Here is a 21,724-nt window from a genome sequence, read left to right on the forward strand (position 1 = left end):
TGGGAGTGCTCTCTTTTTCTTGCCCATGACCTTTGAGACAGGGGAGTGTGAGCACTCCAGCCGCACTCGCAGCAAGGAGCAGTGCACAATTAGCAGAAACAAAACTGCAGTTAGGAGGAGGCACTAACAGGCATCTGCATGAAACATGCCCTCAGCATGAAGTCCTATTAGAGGGAACTGCTGTCTGCCTGCATGCAAGGGGCAAGCAGCCTTTTGGCTGCAGGGTTTTGGCACTGGGTTTGTGAAACGCTCACGAGTACAAACGCATGCCCCAACGCACCGGGGTGGACAGGTGGACACACTGCTGCTGAGCTGGCCTCAGCAGAGCTGGCCACCAGAGGGGCGAGGAGGGAAAGAGCAAAGAGCTCCCAGGGCTGCTGCAGGGAACAGGCAGGGAAGCTTACCTTAGGGAGAAGGTGTGACCTGTGCCAAGAGGAGAGGAGGGAAAAAAGCAGACTGCAAAGGTTGTGCAAGTGCAGGAGAATGGACTGAGACAAGGCGCAGAAGACAAGGCGGGGAGGGCTGACAGGTAGGGAGATAAATGGGTTGCCCTTGATAAACAGTCAGGATGTCCAATAAGGGCTTGATATCAGCAGCAACAACCAACATGGGACCACCATGCCTCAAATGTGAAACCCACAAAAGTGGCAGCAAGGTGCCCTGAGACATGGCTCTTATCTGCCTGCTTCTTGCCTTTCTCTAACAGCACAGCTACAGATGGGCTCCTGCCTAATTCACTCAAACACTGAGTGCTGTCTGCGTGGAGAGCCTGAGAGAAAGAGTCTTTGCAAGGCACACTTTAGTGTTCACCATGCCTGGGTGAAAAAGGATCCTTCTTCACCATGCTGCCTGCCCCTGTAACTATATCAGCTAGAGGTATGTGCACCAGCACCAGTTCCCACCTCTGGCAGTTCCATGGTGTTTACTTCTGCTGAAAGTCATCCCAAGTTACAGCAGTTTTCTGCAGAAGTCATTTTTCTGGGCTTGAGGTAAAGAGAGGTTTCAATTCATCCTTCTGCCAAAGGCACACACACTGAGGGGCCAGTGCAGACCCTCTGGCACCATCTGTCCCTCCTCTCTCAAATATGATAACCACACACAGCAGCACCTCTCATCAGTAGACAAAACCAGGATCTAGGACCACCAAAGCATCATTAAACCAAGCCTAGATGAGACAGGCCAAAGTGAAATGACAGCTAGTGGACTGCAACTGTCAAGCCACAGGCAGTGCCAGCAGCAAAGCTTGCTGTGAATCCTTGCCTGTTGCAATCAATTGTGCCTTTTGCACACTCACTGTCTTAAAGTACCTAGAGAAACCAGCCACAGGACTGGAATCAAACCACACCTCTTCCTTTCTTGACCTTCAGATGCTTTAACACACACACACACACACAAGAAGCTTTTCCTCCTTTCTTCCCCAACTAAACTGAGGGAGCAGGTCCAGAGGAGGGCCACAAAAGTGATCAGAGAGTTGAAGCACCTCTCCTATGAAGACAGAGTTGGGGCTGTTCAGCCTGGAGAAGAGAAGGCTGCAGGCAGAACTCAGAGCAGCCTTCCAGTACCTGAAGAAGACCTACAGGAGAGCTGGAGAGGGACAGTTTAGAAGGGTTTGTAGGGATAGGATGAAGAGCAGTGGTTTGAAACTAGAGAAGGGCAGATTGAGGTTGGACATCAGGAAGAAGTTCTTTACTGTGAAGGTGGTGGACCACTGGAATAGGCTGCCCAGAGAGGTGGTGGAGGCCCCATCTCTGGAGACATTTAAGGTCAGGCTTGATGGGGCTCTGAGCAACCTGATCTAGTTGGGGATGTCCCTGTTTACTGCACGGGTGTTGGACAAGATGACCTCTAGAGGTCCCTTCCAACCTAGCACGTTCTCTGATTCTCTGCTACATCTCCCAGAACCCTGCAATTCCAGGTTAACAGCCTTGACTCCATACAAGAACCTTCCTGGGAGATAAAAGGATCTAAATATTGTGGCTTTGCAAGACAACTTGGAGGAAGAAATAGCTCCCACTGCTTTGTGAAATCATCCAGTTCTGTCAGTGCAATTGCTCTTACTATTTGCTGGAAAAGCGGTGAGTCAGAAGCCTTCTGATGGAAGACTTCTCCTCCAGTCTATTGTCATTTCACAAGCCATAGATTTCCTTTCTTTTCTAAGTCATCAAAAGCATAAAGATCCTGATGCTCACTTCATCTCCCACTCAGCTGAAGACACTCAGACAGTTAATTCAGCAGCAGTACACCTACATCTCAACTCTCTACTCCTGATGTGGATTTGTTCTAGTTTCTCCCTTGTAAGACAAGGGTGAGAGAGCTGGGGCTCTGTAGCTTGGAGAAGAGGAGCCTGAGGGGTAACCTCATTCATGTTTACAAAGATGTGCAGGGCAGTGTCAGGAGGACAGAGCCAGGCTCTGCTCAGGGATGTCCAATGACAGAACAAGGGGCAATGGGTGCAAGCTGGAGCAGAGCAGGTTCCACAGGAACAGAAGGAGAAACTTTTTCACTGTGAGGGTGATGGACCCCTGGAGCAGGCTGTCCAGAGAAGTTCTGGAGTTTCCTCCTCTGGAGACTTTCCAGACCCTCCTGGATAGGTACCTGTGTGACCTGCCCTCAGTGATCCTGCTCTGGCAGGGGCTTTGGACTAGATGATCTCTGGAGGTCCCTCCCAACCCCTAACATTCCATGATTCTGTATCTAGAAAGCAGATCTCTTCCTTGCACACCTCTGCCAACAGAAGCATCAAGAGGAGGAAAAAAATAGGCACCGTTAAACACTCTTAAGGCGTCATGTCTTATTTAACAACTACTTGCAGATTGGCAGGCAGCTTGTAAAATATTGATGGGGTAGATTATAAAAGTGAAGTTGTAAAATGATCCCTATATAGCTTTATAAAATATACAAAGGACAGGTGGGAAGATGAAGAATCCAGCTGGGAAAGCAATGCAGGCTCCCTGGCATGGCAGAAGGCAATTCGTGAAGAAAAACCCTTCAGGAAATGAGGCAAAAGGAGCAGCTCACTCCCCATGGACCACGAAGACCTTTGTGGCTGACCCTGCACCTTGTAGTGCCCTTGGAGGGTGGGGTGTGGTCTCTTGGCCACACCAAGCATCCCCCAAAACACAGAGAGTGCCCAAGAGAAGAAGTTTCCATCTCCCTAGCTGAGGCCACAGCTCTGGTCATAACCTGGGCAGGACATAGTTGCGGGACTTGCAATACAAGAGAGACATGGACCTGATGGAGTGGGTCCAGAGGAGGCCACAAAGATGATCAAAAGGCTGGAGAACCTCTCCTGTGAAGGCAGGCTGAAGGAATTGGGGCTGTTCAGCCTGCAGAAGAGGCAGCTTCAGGGAGACCTTAGACTCCTCTGTCTGGTCTCCAAACCTTATAACCTGGAGAAAGAGATCAAAGGAGCCACAAAAGGTCATCAGATGACCAGCTAAGACCTCCAGCTCAGTTGAAAGATATATACTACACAGCTGGCCCCAGAAGATGCAGGGCAGGTTCCCTTCCAAGGGCTGCAGGCTCACTGTCTCCTCAGCTGCTTTCCCAGTCTCCTGCTGTCCCATTCCACACAGTGTGACCCTGCCTTTGACCTCTGATGAACTTGGACATCTTACAAAGGAAGTTTCCCAGTTCCAGTGGTGGTATTTTTGGCCTTTAGTCTTTCCCTGCCTTGGCTCTGCACGACTCCCTGCTTTCCTAAACAACCTCCAGAACAATTAAAAATAATTTAAACAAGAAAGCATTTCCCCCTCCTGCAGGAAGCTCTCTCTGAAGTGATCTCCATAAATCTCTCTAAAGAGCTTGTCGTGCCTTCCCACAGCACAACTGATGGTGGCCATGCTTCAAAGTCACTTTTCCCACCTCCCCCTCCCTGCTTGCTGCCCTGTTTGTCTGTCCACAGCTTAGGAAGAAACTTGCAGAGGGTGTTTTCCAGATCAGCCAAGTTTTCCCTATGCACCTCTTGTCTTTGTAGCCATCCAGTTCATCCCTGGTCTCCTCTGAGAAGCATTTTCTGTTGCTGCCACTCTCTGTTTGGCAGCCTGGCTGAGGACATTCTCAGAAGGACTCCCAGTAAGGGATTGCTTGTGCACTGGCAGCACAGGCACGACAGAAGCACCAGGAAGCTTTCTTTCAGTGCCAAACTGGTGGCTCACAGGAATGACCACACCTACCAGGAGAACATCTTGCAGCCAAACACTTTGCTTTTATGCACTCCAAAGTCACCAAAATGGAGATATTCAAGGTCAGGCTGGACAAAGCTCTGAGCAGTCTGATCTGCTTGAGAACATCCCTGCTGACTGCAGGAGGATTGGACTGGATGAGCTTTGGAGGTCTCTTCCAACTCAAACCATTCTAGGATTCTATGAAAATCAAATTGAAAATGCTCCAGCAGGAAGAAAACCAAAAACCTTCTGCTGTAGAGCCTCTGAGACTTGCATTTCCAAGTTCAGGCCTCTATCAGAGCCAAAACAGCACCGGAGGACCCCGAAGTGGTCAATCTTGGTAACTGCTATTGCCCCACAGCCAGGAATTGCACCGTGGCCCAGTTGCCACCATGCAAATCCTCAGGATCTCCCAGATAACACAGCAGAGGAGTTTCACACCTCCTGCCCAGCTATGCTGCAAAGCCTTCCCAATTTAACACCACCATCTCAATGCTCCTAGAGTCTCCAGCAGTCATCTGGACAAGGTGGTGATTTCATGAGTCTCCCAGGAGCTGCAGGAAGATCTCTGTCTGCACATATTACAGCTGATTTAAAGACCAGACCTTCAGGGAACAACTCAACTGGTGTCCAGTCAAACCAGCAGACGTGAAAATGACCCTGCCTTAGGTTAGTTAGAAAGAGAGGGGAGAGCACCAGAGAGCAGAATCTGGTGAGGCAACCCAGGTGGTGGCAGAATAGGGCAGCATGCAGCATGGCTGTATAGCTCTTGAGGCCCACAGAGATATGTCCACTGCTGGTGGAGCATATCCTTGGCAATCAGCATGGTGTCATTGCCTGGTGTGTCACACATGGGGATGTATGGCGATGACACAGCCCATTTCACTGACATGCAGCTCACATGCTACCGAACACCCTGCCACTCACAGTTCCTTCCTAGGGACAAATGCCCTCTCCCAGCCCCTTCTGGTGACGAGAAACAGAGTCTGATGAAGTGCTCAGCACACTTGATGTTTTGACACCATGACATGGCTGGTGTGGTGTCTGCATGGATCACTGCACAACACAGCAGGGCTGGGGTTTGCCCCTGGGACTCCTGCTTTTCCTGGAGACAAACTCTGCTTCGGGTCATGCTATCTCCCGCTGTTGAGATAGGCAAGCTTGGAGGAGAGCACAGATGACAAAGCAATCTCCAGGCCAGTCAAGGGAGGGAGAGGCAGACTGCACAGAAAACATGGAAGAAGGACACGAAAATAGGTGCCAGCACAGGTGGGAACACTGACCATGTAAGGCTCGGATAGGCAACAGCACGCAGAGTAGAAGCCCACCCACCGCCATGATCGCAGCAACTGAAAAGTAGAACAAAAAGGCCCAGGATAAGGAATAATCCCACTGCCCTGGCAAGGTGCAAGCATATTTCCAACATTATTATATCCACTTCTTTCTTCTTACTTATTTCTGACTGCTAAAGCCAGGTTGGGTGAGACCTTGAGCAAGCTGGTCTTGTGGAAGGTGTTCCTGCCCATGGCATGTGGGTTGGAACTAGATGATCTCCAAGGTCCCTCCCAACCCAAATCATTCTGTGATTCTGTGAATCTACTGCAATTATTTTTTTGTACCTTAACACTTTGAACTGCAAGAATTTCATGGCATGCTACTGTTGGAGATGTTCAAGGTCAGGCTGGATGAGGCCTTGAGCAGCTTGGTCTATGGGGAGGTGTCCCTCCCCGTGGCAGGGTGTTGGAACTGGATGATCTTGAAGGCCTCTTCCAGCCCAAACCATTTTATGACAAGCACCATGGGGAAAGTATACAGATCCTGAAAAGCAATTAACCATGTGTGCTGGATATTGTAAATAACTGCTTGTACATTGTGCTAAGCTGTGAATATAAGGCTTCATTCCTTAACTTCCAGCTGGCTGAGTCTGGTCTGGGTGAATTCATTGTGTTGGGGGGTGGGTAACTCCCAAACCATCACACAGTATTGCACCAGGGGAGGTTCAGGTTGGACATTAGAAGAAACTTTTTGACTTAAAGGGCTCTCAACACTGGAACTGGCAGCCCAGGGAGGTGGTTGAATCCCCACTCCTTGAGGTGTTTCAGAGCTGCAGAGATGTAGTGCTGAGAGCCATGATTTAGCACCAGCCTTGGTAGTGTTTGATAACGGTTGGATTTCATGATCTCAAAGACCTTTTCTAACCAAAACCAGTCTGAAATGCCATGATTCTATGTGCTCATCATACTTGAGTACCACCATTAGGATTAATGGAGCCACACATCCATGTGGTTAAACTTGAGCAGCTGCCGTGCAACAAGCAAAGTGACTCAGTTCCACAAGTGCTGTGTGTGGTACAGTTACAATCTCCTTTCAATAAAAGCACTGGCTGAAGGCAAGCCCTACCTTTGCAGACCCTTGTGCATGTACTCAATTCCCCCATCTGTTTCTGGGTCTCCTTGTATCAGTGAAGCCCTGCACATGCACTGCACATCTGCAGAAGCAGGACTTTAGGAGTCATGGGAGAACATTCAGCCTAAATAAACTCAAAATGTGGCACTGAGTGCCTGCACAGCTCACTTCTGAAGGCTGCTGAGGGTTGAAATTAGGAAGAGGAGATTTAGGTTGGAAGCTAGGAACAGGTTATGCACCATGAGGATGCTGGAACACTGCAACAAGGAGGCAGTTGAGCTCCCATCCCTGGAGATATTCAAGGTGAGGCTGGACAAGGCTCTGAGAAAGCTGATCTAGTGGAAGATGCCCCTGCTGACTGCAAGGGGTTGGACTGGATGGCCTTCGGAGGCCCCTTCCAACCCAACCTATTCTATGGCTAGTCTAATCAGGGAAGAGGCTCAGCTGCCCTCAGTTTGTAACCCAAGGCTGGCTGTGCACCAGTAACCACCTTTCCTCCTTGTCAGAGAGCTGACATGGGCAATTCTACTGTTATAAAATCTGCAGCCTAACTCACCCCGAATAAGAACACAGTGCAGAAGAAACAACTGGGAAGACCTCCAGGGCCATCTAGAAGGAGCTCAACAGTGCAGATGTACTCCAGTTAAAGTCAGCTTCAGATCTCACTCATCATTTCTCCTCAAATCATCTGTCATCCTTACCAACAAAAATAATAATAAAATAGCCTATTTAGAGAAAATTAACATTCTGCAACTGCACTGCCTGGAATTCTTGATGTGAAATAACTTCAGGCATGCAATGATCTCCAGAATTACAGCCTGGATTATGTTCTTACTTAAATTAGAACCCGTGAAGAAGCTCCTTTCCCACCAGCAAAACAAGTTGCTAACACTTGGTAAACACTGATGCCAACTTTTCTTTATGGTTTTGGTTTTTTTTAATATAATTAACAGTATTTTGTGTTTTCATAATGTCCCATTTGGTGCAATCCAACTGCTGGGTCCTACACTTGGGCTACATCACCCCCATGAAAGATCCAGGCCTGGGCAGAATGGCTGGAAAGCTGTCCAGTAGAGAAAGTCCTGGGGGTGTTGATTAGCAGCTGTCTGAAGGTAAGCCAATGTGTGCCCAGGTGGCCAATAAGGCTACCAGCATTCTGGCCAGAATCAGCAATGGTGTGGCCAGCATGACCAGGGGCAGTGATCGTGCTCCTGCACTTAGCACTACTGAGGCCACAGCTTGAATCCCAGGTTCAGTTTTGGGCTCCTCATTACAAGGACATTGAGGAGCTAGAGCAGGTCCAAAGAAGGGTAACAAAGCTGGTGAAGGGTCTGGAGAACAGGGCTGATGAAAAAGGGTTGTCTAGTCTGGAGAAGAGGAGGCTAAGGTGAGACCTCTTTGCTCTCTACAACTCCCTGAAAGGAAGTTGCAGTGAGGTGAGGGTTGGTCTCTTGTCCCTAGAAACAAGTGTTAGGAGGAGAGGAAATGGCCTCAAGCTGCACCAGGGGAGGTTTAGGATAGATCTTCGAAAAAACTTCTTGACCAAAAGGGCAGTCAAAGCCTGGCACAGGCTGCCCAGGGAGATGACTGAATTCCTGGAGGTATTTCAGAGAGGCAGAGATGTGGTGCTGAGGGCCATGGTTTAGCACCAGCCTTGGCACAGTTAGAGAATGGTTGGACTGGATGATCTCAAAACTCTTTTCCAAATAAAATGATTCTGTAATTCCATTGATCCAGTTTAACCTCAGAGGTCAAAAGCACACAAAGAGAACCCAAGCATTATAGATTTAGAATATTTTTTTCCAGTTTCTGGGTTTACACTTGCAGGATTTGAATGCAGGGAACTGTTACACCTCTAGGAGATCCCTGTGGCTGTAAGCACTCTGCATACATTTTAGCTACGAGTTCCTTTTCCTCAAAGCATTTTCTAACAGTTGTTGCCACCAGACCTTCCCACATTGCCCATCGTGCAAATTAAAGGGTTTGTAAACAGCACTTCAATTAACCTGAGACCAAAGCACTTACAATGAAGTGAGCTCCCTGTTTCCTCCAACAAAGAGAAGTCTTTATGCACCTCACCAGCAACCATGATGATCCAAGACCAAAACGGTTCCCTGCACTGAATCACTGAATTGTTTGGATTGGAAAAGGCCTCTAAGATCATCAACACCAGCCATCAACCCAACACCACCACAGCCACTAAACCATGGCCCAAAGTGCCAAGGCCACACCTTTCTTGAACACCTCCAGGGATGGTGACTCCACCACCTTCCTGGGCAGCCTGTTTCAACACCTGACTCTTGCAGCAAAGAAATTGTTTCTGATCTCCAACCTAAGCTTCCCCTGGCACTATTTCAGGCCATTTCCTCTCATCCTATCACCTGATACTAGGGAGAAGAGATCAATCCCCACCTCTCTGCGACCTCTTTTCAGGGAGTTGTAGAGCACAGTGAGGTCTCTCCTCAGATCTTACTTGCTTCCTTGATGAGGAGGAACAAAATGCTCCAATGCAAGTGAAATATGCCCCAATGCAGTCATGCTCCTGCACACCCATCACATCATGCTGTGCACCTGGGTTCAAAATACCCCAAGCTGTAATATTAAGAGAAATTCAAAGATCTTAGAAACAAACTTGACTGGATCAGCAGGCAACCAAATTCACATTCCAGTCCCAGGAGCACTTGGATATGTAAGGGAATGGACTACTTGGTCTGAACAGTCAGGGCAAAGGAAGATTTGGCAGTGCTTGTGTTAAAAGGATGGCTCAACTAGGCAGACCAACCTCAGAATATCATAGAATGGCAGGGGTTGGAAGGGACCTCTGGAGATCATTCAGTCCATCTCCCCTGCTAAAACAGGATCACCTAGAGCAAGTCATACTGGAATGCATCCAGGTGGGTCTGGAAAGTCTCCAGAGGAGGAGATTCCATAACCTCTCTGGGCAGCCTGCTCCAGTGCTCCAACACCCTCACTGCGATGGAATTTCTCCTCAAGTTGACATAGAACTTCCTGTGTTCCACTTTGTATCCACTGCCCCTTGTCCTACCACAGAACACCACTGAAAAGAGCCTGGCCCCTTCTCCGTACTCCCCATCCTTCAGATATATATAGACTTTGATAAGATTCCCTCTCAGCCTTCTCCTGTCTAGGCTAAACAGCTCCAGGTCTCTCAGTCTTTCTTCCCAGGAGAGATGTTCAAAAACACCTCTGAGGCAGCAGTGTCTACAAAAGCCAATCTGGCTTGAAACAAGATGTGACTTCTGCTTTGAGCCCTGGCTCAAGGAAAGCCCACCTGGATGTGTTCCTGTGCAACCTCATCTAGGCATACCCATGTTGGACTTGATGATTTCTAGAGGTCCTTTCCAACCCCTACCATTCTGTGATTCTGTGAAAGGGCTGCAGATGGCCAGAGGCAATGCAGAGGAACCCTGAGCTGCAGCAGCACCTTCTGGACCTTCCTGGTCTGCTGGCACTGCTCCGCTTCTTGGCTAGACCAACTCTACTGATTTTGGTTATCTCAGGGACACAAAGCCAACACTCCTCCAGTTGTGGCACAGGTGACCCACACAGTGTCTCTGTGGCTTGCAAACCCAAATATATGGAGAGTAGAATTCAATAAAGCTTGGCTAGGAGGCCTTACAAACACCCTTGGCATGGGTTCAGACCCTACAGGCTCTTAATGAAATGTGTATCTCTATGATGGGCCCCAACAACTGTGCCTGCAATCAAGGTAATTAATTGACCACAAGTCTGCAGATGACCCAGAGAGCATTTGGAATTCAACTCCACCGCTGGTGGCTAGATAGATCTTGGAAGAGGCTCTGCCAAATATAGCTGTGGCTTTTAAGAGTTTTCTCTTGAAGACTTCTGGAGTCTTGATAAATGAAAGGCTTGTTTGCTGCTTTTAATAAGCTGCTCTAATGGGATGTTCTTCAGAGGCTTGCAATTACTTGAGGGTGTCTGGGAAGATGTTTCTAATCCTTCAGCCAGGCTTCTGTGATGGCAACGGTTGCTTCCCGCTTCTCCAGGTCAGGAGGCCAGCACCACACCAAGCACTTTGTGAGTCAACATGCTTCCTTTGGGCATCAGAGCAGCAGAACTGCACACTGGGTGTTCCTTCTTTGCCCAGAAATACATAATGTGTAAGGAGTCACCTGCTCTTGCTGAGGAGCTAAACCTATTTGAGACAGTAAGGGATGTTCCCTGTGCTGCTGGAGAAGAACTGAGAATGCAGAAGCTCAAGCAGACCTTACAGAATGGTTTGGCTTGGAAGGGACCTCCAAAGCTCTTCCAGTCCAACCCCACTGTGGGCAGCAAGTACATCCTCCACTACATCAGTTGCTTAGAGACTTGTCCAGCTTCACCTTGAATATCCATGGATGGGGCCTCAACTCCCTCCCTGGGCACCCTGTTGCAGTGTTCCAGCATCCTCATGGTGCAGAACTTCTTCCTAACATCCACTCTCAATCTGCTCTTCTCTCATTTCAAACCATTGCCCCTCATGCTATCACTGTAGGCCTTTGGAAACAGTCCCTCTGCAGACTTCTGTACTCTTCTTCAGGTACTGGAAGGGCATTCTTGGGTTATCTGTACAAGCCCTAAGTGGAGGGAGAGCAATGCATCCAGTGACAGGAACTGCACCGGGAATGAGCTCTGGGGTCATAACTTGCTATCCTGTTAGTGTAGCAGTGCAGCTAACACTGCTGGCTGGGAAAAGGAGCCCTGAAGGAGCAGAGAGGTTGTTAACAGAGGGGAGGTCACAGCAACCTTGACCTAAACACAGAACAGGACGAGACCCTGCCTGCTCTTGGCAGCTGGGAATTTGGGCTTGGCTTGGCTACTCGTGGGGAGTATTTGGCAGCAGGGCTGCATCATAAAGTGGCTCTAAATCACGGGAGACAATGTCCTGTAGGAAGAAGGAAGAGCAGGCAAGAACACAGAGATAAAAATCCTTTAAAAAGCCACAACACAAACCAATGACTCAGGCTGGAAAAATGCTCTATGAAAAATGTTATCTCCAAGCTGTCTTCCGTTTCCTACGGAAATATCCCCAAAAGCCTGTTTTGTAAAGCCCTGACACATCTTGGAACATAGCATGAGAGGGGAGTGGTGGAAAAAATTGCCCATTTGAACATTCCACACGATGGCAGGTTGCAAACATCAGCTCAGGACATAAGCTATACACCACTTTCTGCTCCCATTTTAACATGATGCAGTTCTTTGTGGGCAGAACATAGCTTTCTGCCACCGCAGGGGCTCGTAGTTAAAAGTATAAATCAGCTGAGGTCAGAGATGGATTCCCTGGTGCAGAAGCATCTAATTGCCACTACCTAGGTGGCAAGGTTTGTATTTGCTTTGTCTTTTGCAGGCTCCTTCCTTGCCAGATGAGACTTTCTATGTAAGTACAACACAGGGCTAGGGGCAGTGTTTTGTGGCCTCATATCTTGGCTGTTTTTTTTTCCCCTCTATCAAAAGCTCCCTCTGGTTCTTTGGAAGATCACTTGAGATGGAAAGGTCATCCATAATGGGTAGCTGGCCATAAATGCAGATGCTCAGTACATTTCCTAGTTATTTGGGGCAGCTTTCGCAAACGGCACTGACCTAACAGCATCCCCATTTGGCTGTTTTGGAAGCCCAGGGTTTTGTTTAGTGCTACAAATGTTCCAGAGAATGGAGGGACCTGAAGTTTCTTAACACTCACTCTAAGACCCTCTCTGCACCAGCATTTCTAACAGGGTTTGGGTTGAAGGACAAAAGAGGGAGAACTGCTCTGGAGCAGCGGGTCTTCTAGGCTGGTGCAGACATGGCTTCCTGTCTCAGATTGCAGGATGTAACAGGATGACAGCAACACATTATTGCTCCTTGCAAGACTAAGCTCAAGGATCTTTGTGACTGGCATTGTTCAGTCTGGAGAAGAAAAGGGTCTGGGGAGACCTTAGAGCAACCTTCCAGCACCTGAAGGAGGCTACAGGAGCGCTGAAGAGGAACTTCTGATGAGGGCTTGTAGTCATATGGGTGGGGGAATAACTTTGAACTGCAAGAGGGCAGACTGAGACTGGAGATTAGGAAGAAATTCTTTTGAGTGAGGGTGGCAAGACATTGGAATAGGTTGCCCAGGCAAGTTGTGGGTGCCTCCTCCCTAGAGGTGTTCAAGGCCAGGCTGGAGGAGGCCTTGAGCAACCTGGTCTCATGGGAGGTGTCCCCTGCCTATGGCAGAGGGCTGGAACTGGATGATGTTTCAAGACCCTTCTGACCCAACCCATTCCATGAGTCTATAGTTGTCTGGCACAGACTGTACACCAAAGATCTGTCAGGGTTTTAGATCAATATATCCCTCAACCAGGAACAGTGGTGCTAAGTGGCAGTGAACTGATCTAGTTGGAGGTGTCCCTGCTGAGTGCAGGGGCAATGGACAAGATGACCTTTGAAGGTCCCTTCCAACCCAGTGCAATCTGTGACTGTGAATCAAAGCACTGCTGGGAAAGCAAAATTTCCAGCCTTGCTTTATGCGTCGAAGGCATCGCACTCACAAAAATCAGACAGAGCCCTAACAACACACAGGTGGTAACAGCTCCCTGCTCTTTAATTCACTGCTTGCAGCTGCTTTAAGAACAGATTTTCAATCCCCTTCTCTCTATTTTATTTTTCTGCTGATTTAGTGAGCCACTTTGATTTGTAATCCTGATGGTTATATTATTAATATCGCCCTTGGTGCAAAGAAGGGAGGGAACTTTAAAAAGCCAGCAGCTATTTTGCCTGGCATTGATGACCTTGTTCAGAGGACACTCTTCAGAGGAAGAGTTTTCTGGAGCATCTGCAAGTAAATCAGCTCTGCAGCACAGCTTAATTGTTCAGGGCAAAGCCTGCTTGTTTCAAAATTCCCAGCTTCAGACACAAACCACGCTGCCACAGACGGATGCTGGCACATAGAAATGCCACTGTGACTACTGCTCAGTTGACCTTTGCTTGAGGGCCAGCTGCCAATAGCAGATGCCAAGATGTTACTTGCAGAGAAAGCTGCAGAGATACTGGAAAGCAAAAAAAAAAAATTCTAAGAGGGGTGTGTGTGGAAACTTCTCCCTCCAGGGACCTGATGGAAAATAGAAAGCCTGCAGAGCCCAGCAAACCTCCCAGTTCTATGAGCACAGGAGGACATCCTCCCCTTCTCACTGCAGGGCTGCTCTCAAGTCCCTGCTTGCTTTAGCCTGGCACTTGGCAGAAGAGGTACAAAAAGATGCCATACAGCATCCTAGGCAGGAATAGCCTCATTCTGGGGTGGCCAGGGCCTCCCAGGAGCCTGGAAGCAGCACAGAGACAGCAACAAGGAGCATGTCTGCAGGAGCTGGCCAAGCTACGTCCTTCCTGCAACGGCTGGATTCAGTGATCTTAAAGGGGCCCCCAACATAAGAGACACATGAACCTGCTGGAGATGGTCCAGAGGAGGCCAGGAAGATTATCAGAGAGCTGGAGCATTTCTATAGGGACAGGCAGAGAGAGTTGGGGCTGTTCAACCTGGATAAGATAAGGCTTCAAGGAGACCCAAGAGCTGTCTTTCAATATCTGAAGAGGACCTACAGGAAGTCTGGGGAGAGACTGTTTAGAAGGGCCTGTGGTGATAGTACAAGGGGCAATGGTTTGAAACTGGAGCAGGCCAGATTTAGGTTGGACATCAGGAGGAAGTTTGCACGACGAGGCTGGTGAAATACTGCAACAGGTTGCCCAGGGATGTGGTTGAGGTCCCATCCCTAAAAACGTTCAAGATTGAACTCAACGTAGCAGCCTGCTCTAGTTGGAGATGTCCCTGCTGCCTGCAGTGAGGCTGGGCAAGGTGAGCTTTGAGAGTCCCTTCCAACCCAATGCAATCTGTGAACCTGTGTTATCTGCCTTTTCCATCCAAAATGATCCAGTACTGCAGAGCAAGAGGGTTTTTCTCCTTAGCTTTGCTGCCAGGCAGTACCTGCTCCCCTGCCCTAGCAGAAAAGACAGAGTCTGGGTTTTGCATGGCTTGCTTGGTGTGTAAAGCAGTGGTGGTGCCAGTTGGAGCAACTCCTGCAGCTCAAAATTTTCTAATAGCAAGAATGGGAAAACATTAGGAAAGGAAACTTACACCCCCAGAAGAATGCTAACTACTCCAAAGATGGAGAAAAGCATCTTCCAGAAGCAGGTTAACAGCTTCAGAAAGGGATTATCCCATGACTTGGAATGTGTTTATCACCCCTGCAGTGTCACAGCAGGAGGCTCACTCCAGGAATTGTCTCAAAATCATATCCAAGGCAAAGCAGTGAGTGATAAATTTCAGCAGCATCTCTGCTTCTTCTCAACAGGAGCAATTTTTTTGTTTTGCTTTGTTTAATTTCAAATTGGCTGTCAGCTTTCCAGGCTTCTGGGGTTTATTTTACTCTTCTCAGGACTCACTCAGCACACTAGAGGGGCTTAAAATTCACAGGAAGCCAAAGCTACCTAGAAGCTTTGTGGTTTTGAAGCTAATTCCTTAACGATGGACCATATCTTGGCACTGGAGGCTTTTCCACTACTCCATCCAGTTGAGGGACTTGGCTTTTACCAGTTTGGCTTTTACCAGTTTAGAAGAAGAGTTGAAAAGATAAAAGCGGAGCAAGAACTCATCTCCCTGTGCCTATCCCTTCCTGCACATCCACCATGGAGAAGTTCCTGGGCATAGATGATCTCTAGAGGTCCCTTCCTTCCAACCCTTGACGTTCTGTGATTCTGTTCTACTGCTCTGGTGTTCACACTGAGAGACGTGATTAGAGCAGCAGCAGAGGTGGCAACAGAAGTTGTGGCCAAAGGAGACAAGGGCTATTATAAACATGGCAAGAGACAGAGCCAAGAGGAAGCACGTCCTGGAAAGCCCATTAGGGCAAAGGACAGAAGGACATAACTAATGAGAACTGATGACAAATAGCTCAGGCATTGCAACTGCTTGCTTAGACTGGAGAGAGCAGCAGCAAAAAGGAGACCTGCATGGGTATGTTTTCCTCAGAAGGGTCCTGAATACTTGCCAACCCTGTGGCCATGAGAGCTGCTGATTGCCACATGGTTGCAATTCCTCATGGCCACAGAGGGACATGTCCCTCTGTCAGTGATTGAACCATCCCAGAATCCTCCTTGCAGAGGTACCAGCCTACATCCATAGGTTCTCTACAGACACACATGGATCAATAGAAGTGTGCACCCAGGCTGGTGGAGGCCAAGCTCCAAATCCCCTGCTCTGCTCAGGTGGGCTTTGACTCAACACCTTCAGTGCAAGTCTCTGCTCAGGTGGGCTTTGACTCAACACCTTCAGCATTTACAGAGAGACTTGAACTCTTGCCTACAGCATTCAGAGCCAATTCTTCTCAACTGCAGCTTTCCTGTAGCCCCTGGTGTGAATGGCCCACAGCCATCCAACCCTACCACACCACTGCACACTTCTTCTGCATCTACTTTTCCATTTTTAAGCCAAACAAGTCACTCAAAGCAGATGACAGGAGCTCCAGCAGCTTAGCTAGAAGAGACAGCCGTTCTCAGCCCCAGAGTGAAGCTGAGCCTGGCAGTACACTTACCTTTTAAGATAAGAAATAACTGTGCCCCTCCATGGATGCCTTATGCCTGGGGCTAGAGCTGCTCAGCATCGGGTTTGCAGGTTGGTAAGCTTACCTCCTCTGGGAAATAAGACCCTCAGCCAATAAGTTCAGTATCAGCACAGTTCCTCAAGCCCCTCAGCCAATATGCTCAGTATCAGCACAGTTCCTTAGCCAGTAACTACCTGTGACACTTACAACAGCCTGTCACTTACAGGCACCTTGCTAGACACGAGTTTAAGACTGACCTGCACCATGAAAGAGCAGTGGGCTGATGGGTACCTCAGGAGGATAAACGTTTATTCTACAGTGACAACAAATTCAACCTGATCAACTGATACACCTCACACGGCTTTGCACGAGGGATGCTGCATCATTTGACTACTGCTATTAAAAATACACATGCAGGAGATGAAAAAAAAAGGCACTCTGTATGCTGGCTGCTACCCAAATCCAGTGCTGCAGGGTAAATTGATCTGATCCAAGCCAGATTTCCTCCCAGTACCACAATCCCTTGTTCCCCATCAACTTCCATCACCTTAGAGTTACCAAAGATGCTACAGCCCAGGATTTTGTTACTTGCCTGTGCTTAAGCACATGAGAAGTCCATGAGTTTGCTTGATGGTTGGAAGCTGAGAGTTGCCCTCCATGGTGGGAATTTGCCAGCAGGTGGGGAAGACATTAGTGTCTTACACATGAAAAATTAAATCCAGACTGGGCCAAAACTTGAGATGTTTTTAGCCATTCTGAGTTTCTTCTCCTTTTCTTTCCACGTGTTTTCCTAAAGTCAACTTTTGCCAGCAAAGCCTGCTGTGAGCTCTGAGTGCAAAGGTATGGGCTCTTGGATATTTCAGCCTGGAGACCAGTAGGCTTTGGGGAGACCCTAGAGCAGCCTTACAGTACCTGAAGGGGCTACAGGAGAGCTTGGGAGGAACTTGAGACAGAGGCTTGTAGCAATAGGACAAGAAGGAATGGACTTGAGCTTGAGGTGGGGAGATTTAGACTGGAGATTAGGAAGAAATTCTTTCAAGTGAGGGTGGTGAGACAGATTGCCCAGGGATATGGCTGAGGCACCTTCCCTGGACGTGTTCAAGGCCAGGTTGGATGCTGCCTTGGGCAACCTGGTCTAGTGGGAGGTGTCCCTGCCCATGGCAAGCAGGTTAGAATCAGATGATCTTTGAAGTCCCTTCCAACCCAAACCATTCTCTGAATCTGAATTTGACCTGCAATATGACACTTCACTATTTTAAAAGGGAAGTGTGACAACACCCCTGTGAGAATCAGGTTGAATCATCACGGTCAGCCCACACAGAGCTGAAAACCATTGGGAAGTGAACTACACATGGGAGCAAGCCTTTTCCATTCCTGCCTGTGCAGACAGATCAATTGGCCCACAGCTTCCTCCGCAGGCTGCTTTGGCCTCAGTCATGTTCATCAGCTGGTCAGAGGAAGGTTCTGGCAGAAGTTGGAGAAGTATAAGCACACATCTGCTCCTCTTACCTGCCACTGAGGAGGAAGCCAAGCACCACCACCAGCAGAATGACTCCAACCGTTACAGACACAACAATTATAGGGATCTGGCTCTGGTCGCTGGATGCAGCCACTGCTGAGATGAGGAACAGAAAAAGGCAGATTAAAAGAAGAGGCAAATGCAGATTAAAACAAGAGGCAGCACTCACAGGAGTCTTTTGAGCAAGGCTGCCAGAGATCTTTCAAGCCTTACCATTCTGTCATTCCTTGTCTGCTTCTACTTTGGAAAGGAAACGGGTGGAAAGAAACCAAGAAGACAAGCAAAACCCAGCCCCAAACCCAACAAAATCCCATTCTCACCACTCAATTTAGGATCTAAAATGTCTCAGAATGCATTCTTTTGAGTTTGCAAACCTGGGTTATTACCTGGTACTCAGCCCTAGTTAGACTACAGCTGGAATAGGATCGGAGTAGTTGATCTCTAATGTCCCTTCCAACCTAAGCCATTCTAAGATTCTATGGAATATTGTGTGCAGCTCAGGGCTCCCCAGTTCAAGAGGGAGAGGGAACTACTGGAGACAGTTTAATGGAGGTTATGAGGATGCTGAAGCAACTGCAACATCTGTCTGAGGAGGGAAGGCTGAGACACCTGAGGCTGTTTAGTCTGGAGAAGAGAAGGCTGAGAGGGGAATCTGATCAATGCCTAGAAGTAGCCAGAGTGGCTGTCAGGACAATGTTGTGGGTGATATCCAGTGACAGGACAAAGGGCAACAGACAAACTCAACCAAAACAAGTTCTGGCTCAGCATGAGGAGAATCTTTGCTGTGAGAGTGCTGGAGCCCTGGAACAGGCTGCTCAGACAGGTTGTGGAGTCCCCTTCTCTGGAGACTTTCAGAGTCATCTGGATGTGTTCCTGTGTGACCTGCCTTAGGTGATCCTGCTTTGCAGAGGGGTGGACTGGATGATCCCTGGATATCACTTCCAACCCTTACCATTCAATGGTTCTATAAACAGTTAAACCTAACTCCTTGTGGCACCTGTATGACATGGCCAGGAGGTACTTTCTGCAAAACATGAATGTGCTAGGACACCTACACTGGTTAACCTTTGCATGGAAACAGAACTCTCCTAGTCCAAGCCTTGTAAATATCTCTTTTGCCAAAGGAGAAGGCGACAGGCCCTGTGATAAATATGCCAGTAGAAAGGTCAGGAAAGCTGTTCGAGAACTGGGTTTTGGCAGAGAGCAGGTGAATAGGCTCCTGCAGCCTGCAAAATGGAGGTGCAAACACTTCTTTTAGCTGCTTTGCATTGCACAGGGAAGGAGCCCATCTCTCCCCGAGGCTTTTTCACAGAATCCCAGGTTGTAACAGACCCCAAGGACCATCTAGTCCAACCCTTCTAGGTCACAGCAGAGTTGAAGCGAGCTGGCCCAGCATCCTGTAAAGCTGAGTCTTCAAACTGTCCAACAGAGAAGAATCCACCATTTCCCTTGGGAGATGATTCCAGTGTCCAACTGTTCTCACAGGGAAACTCTTCTGGAGTCCCATGGGAATCTCCCCAGCAGTAACTTGTCCCCATCACCCTTTCTCTTTTCTATGGGACTCCTTGTAAAATGGGAGTCTGTGTTCTCCTGGTAGCCACCCTTTATATCCTAGTCCATGGTGATAAGGGCTCCCCTAAGCCTTTTCTTCTCCATGCTGAACAAATGCAGCTGTCTCAGCCTTTCCTCACATGCAGGGCTGCCAGGCCCCTCCTCATTCTCCTGGCCCTCCTCTGGACACTTTCCAGTCTCTCCACATCTTTCTTGTACAGCAGGGAGCGAAACTGCAGGCAATGCTCCAGATATGGTCCGGCCATCGCTGAGCAGAATGGGACAGTAACTTCTTTATCCCTGCTGGTGATGCCCTTGTTGATGCAACCAGCATCCTGCTGTCATTCTGTGCCCCTGCAGCTCACTGTGCACTCATGCTGAGCTGCTTGTCCACCACAACTCTCAAGTCTCTTCATACATGGGGTTCTTCAACTCAGAAAGGAAACCTCCTCACCCTGACCTCTCCTCTGACAGCTTTTTTAGCTGCATGTACTTAACCACCCCAGGGGACATACCTGGCTCCCTCCCTGCAAAAGCATCTCCTCAGCATAGATGCTGATGTTCTACAGGTTACAGCCTACAACTCCTGCCCTTGTGCCAGCTCTGGATGAAGCTTCATACATCTCAAGGAGCAGCAGGAATCAATTGCACATTGCAGAAGCCTTTAGCTAAATAACTGAAGTAAAAACAGGTCCTTAGCAGAGGATTAATTTTATGGAGGCTATAAAATGAGAGAATATAGCCCCATATTAATAGTTTAAAAGAAAAGAAAGACCAAAAGGTATGGCATTAAACATCGATCTGTGCTGCATTTCAAGTAGCTCTTCATACAGGAGCTCCGTGGTGAGAGGCATAGCCTGCACCATCATTTCAGCTTTAAATATTTAATATTTAACTTCTCCAAACTCACTGCCAGAGATATTTTGTTAACCTGATGGATTTATGGAGGCTCTTCAATATGATGTTTGGTTGCTTTGTTGACAAAATAATTACAAAGAGAAGCATTTAAAGGAGAACACTAAGTTGTGACTGGTGCGTTGGAGTTGGGAGTTGTTCTGCACAGTTTGAGGGATGGTGAAATGAGATAAATCTTGGGGTGATCCATGGCAGCTAAAAAGCCTGAATTCACAAGCCAGGCTGGGACCTTGCTGCCATTACAAAGGCATGGAGTGACAAGAGAAGGGGTAATGACTTCAAACAGGAAGAAGCTGAATTAGACATTAAGAAGAAATTCTTCCTCACAAGGGTGGTGAGGAACAGGCTGCCCAGAGAAGTTGTGAAGCATTCAAGCCTGAAAGTGTTGAAACCCACATTGGATGGGGCCTTGAGCTACCTGGTCTAATAAGAGATGTCCTTGCCTGTGGCGGGGGGTTGTAATCAGATGATGTTTAAGGTCCCTTGCAACCCAAACAATTCTATGTGTCTATGACCCAAACAATTCCATGTGTCTATGATTTAAAGGCAGCAAGGGACCTGTATTACCTGTCCTCAAGTTGGAGACATGTTGCTCCTCATGCTTGGCTGATCAGCTGCATTACCTCACCAATTCCAGCTGAAAACAAGGCCTTGTAGTGCTAGGATGTGAGGGAATGGATTGAAATTGGAAAAGGGGAACTTTAGACTGGAGATTAGGAAGAAATTCTTGGCAGTGAGAGTGGTGAGACACTGAAATAGGTTATCCAGGGAGGTTGTGGATGTCCTCTCATTGGAGGTGTTCAAGGCCAGATTGGATGAGACCTTGAGCAACCAGGTCTAGTGGAAGCTGTCCCTGCCCATAGCACGGGGGTTGGAATTGGATGATCTTTAAGGCCCCTTCCAACCCAAAGCATTCTGTGATTCTATGAAAAACATCTTTCAGCAAGGTTAGTTTGATTAAGGCTGGATGAATTCAGTGGCACTGAAAAATGCAGCCCTGCCTAAGCTGTGATGCTTTGCACAACTGCAAAAGCAGGATGTGAAAGCAGCAGGACAGAACTGAACAGCAGAATGTAAACCAACCCCAAAATCTGGAGTAAAAAAGCACAAAATAAGTTCCACCTTCACCTCCATTGCACTTCTCAAGCTGGTTTAGATTTTCTTCAAGTGTATTAAAAATAACTTTACTGAAACTGGAAGCAAAATCTGTTCTTTGGGCCAAATGACTTTGGAGGTTGGTTGGGTTTTTATTGATTCTTGAAAAAGCCACTGCAAGGTTTTCATTGGTGCTTGAATCAAAACAATTTGCTTTGGCTCTGAACAACAGTTTCAGATCAGAACTGCAGTGGGACAGGGAGATTTCAATCCGTGCTTGCTTTCAGATTCTCCAAGCTGCGCAGGAACACAGTGGGTGGCTGGTCACAGTCCTGGCACTAAAATTGACTTTGTATAGGGCCTTGGAAAAAGCAAATAAATCACTTTGTAAAGGGTTTGAAATGTCAAAGTGAAGATTGGGTTTTTTTTGCATTTGCAAAAAAAAAATACTGAGGTTTGTGCTGTATTCAATTTTACCAAGCTTTGAAACATCTGGTTAA

General features: G+C 48.0%; 1 protein-coding gene across 10 annotated transcripts in view; it reads right to left on the bottom strand.

Moving 5' to 3' along the window:
* EPHA5 (EPH receptor A5) overlaps positions 1-21,724 on the bottom strand; it is a 220,036-nt gene that overhangs the window by 46,045 nt on the left and 152,267 nt on the right. For 5 of the 10 annotated variants that reach the window (XM_064148552.1, XM_064148551.1, XM_064148546.1 and 2 more), the window contains 2 exons: positions 17,654-17,759; positions 5,450-5,515 (listed from right to left, as the gene is read on the bottom strand). In XM_064148552.1, the coding sequence (XP_064004622.1) occupies positions 5,450-5,515; positions 17,654-17,759 (172 nt within the window). The remainder of the gene's footprint in view (positions 1-5,449; positions 5,516-17,653; positions 17,760-21,724) is intronic. The other 5 variants (XM_064148547.1, XM_064148554.1, XM_064148550.1 and 2 more) reach the window with 3 other exon arrangements.

This window comes from Pogoniulus pusillus, chromosome 9 (assembly GCF_015220805.1).
Source record: "Pogoniulus pusillus isolate bPogPus1 chromosome 9, bPogPus1.pri, whole genome shotgun sequence".
In the NCBI taxonomy this organism is placed as follows: Eukaryota; Metazoa; Chordata; class Aves; order Piciformes; family Lybiidae; genus Pogoniulus; species Pogoniulus pusillus.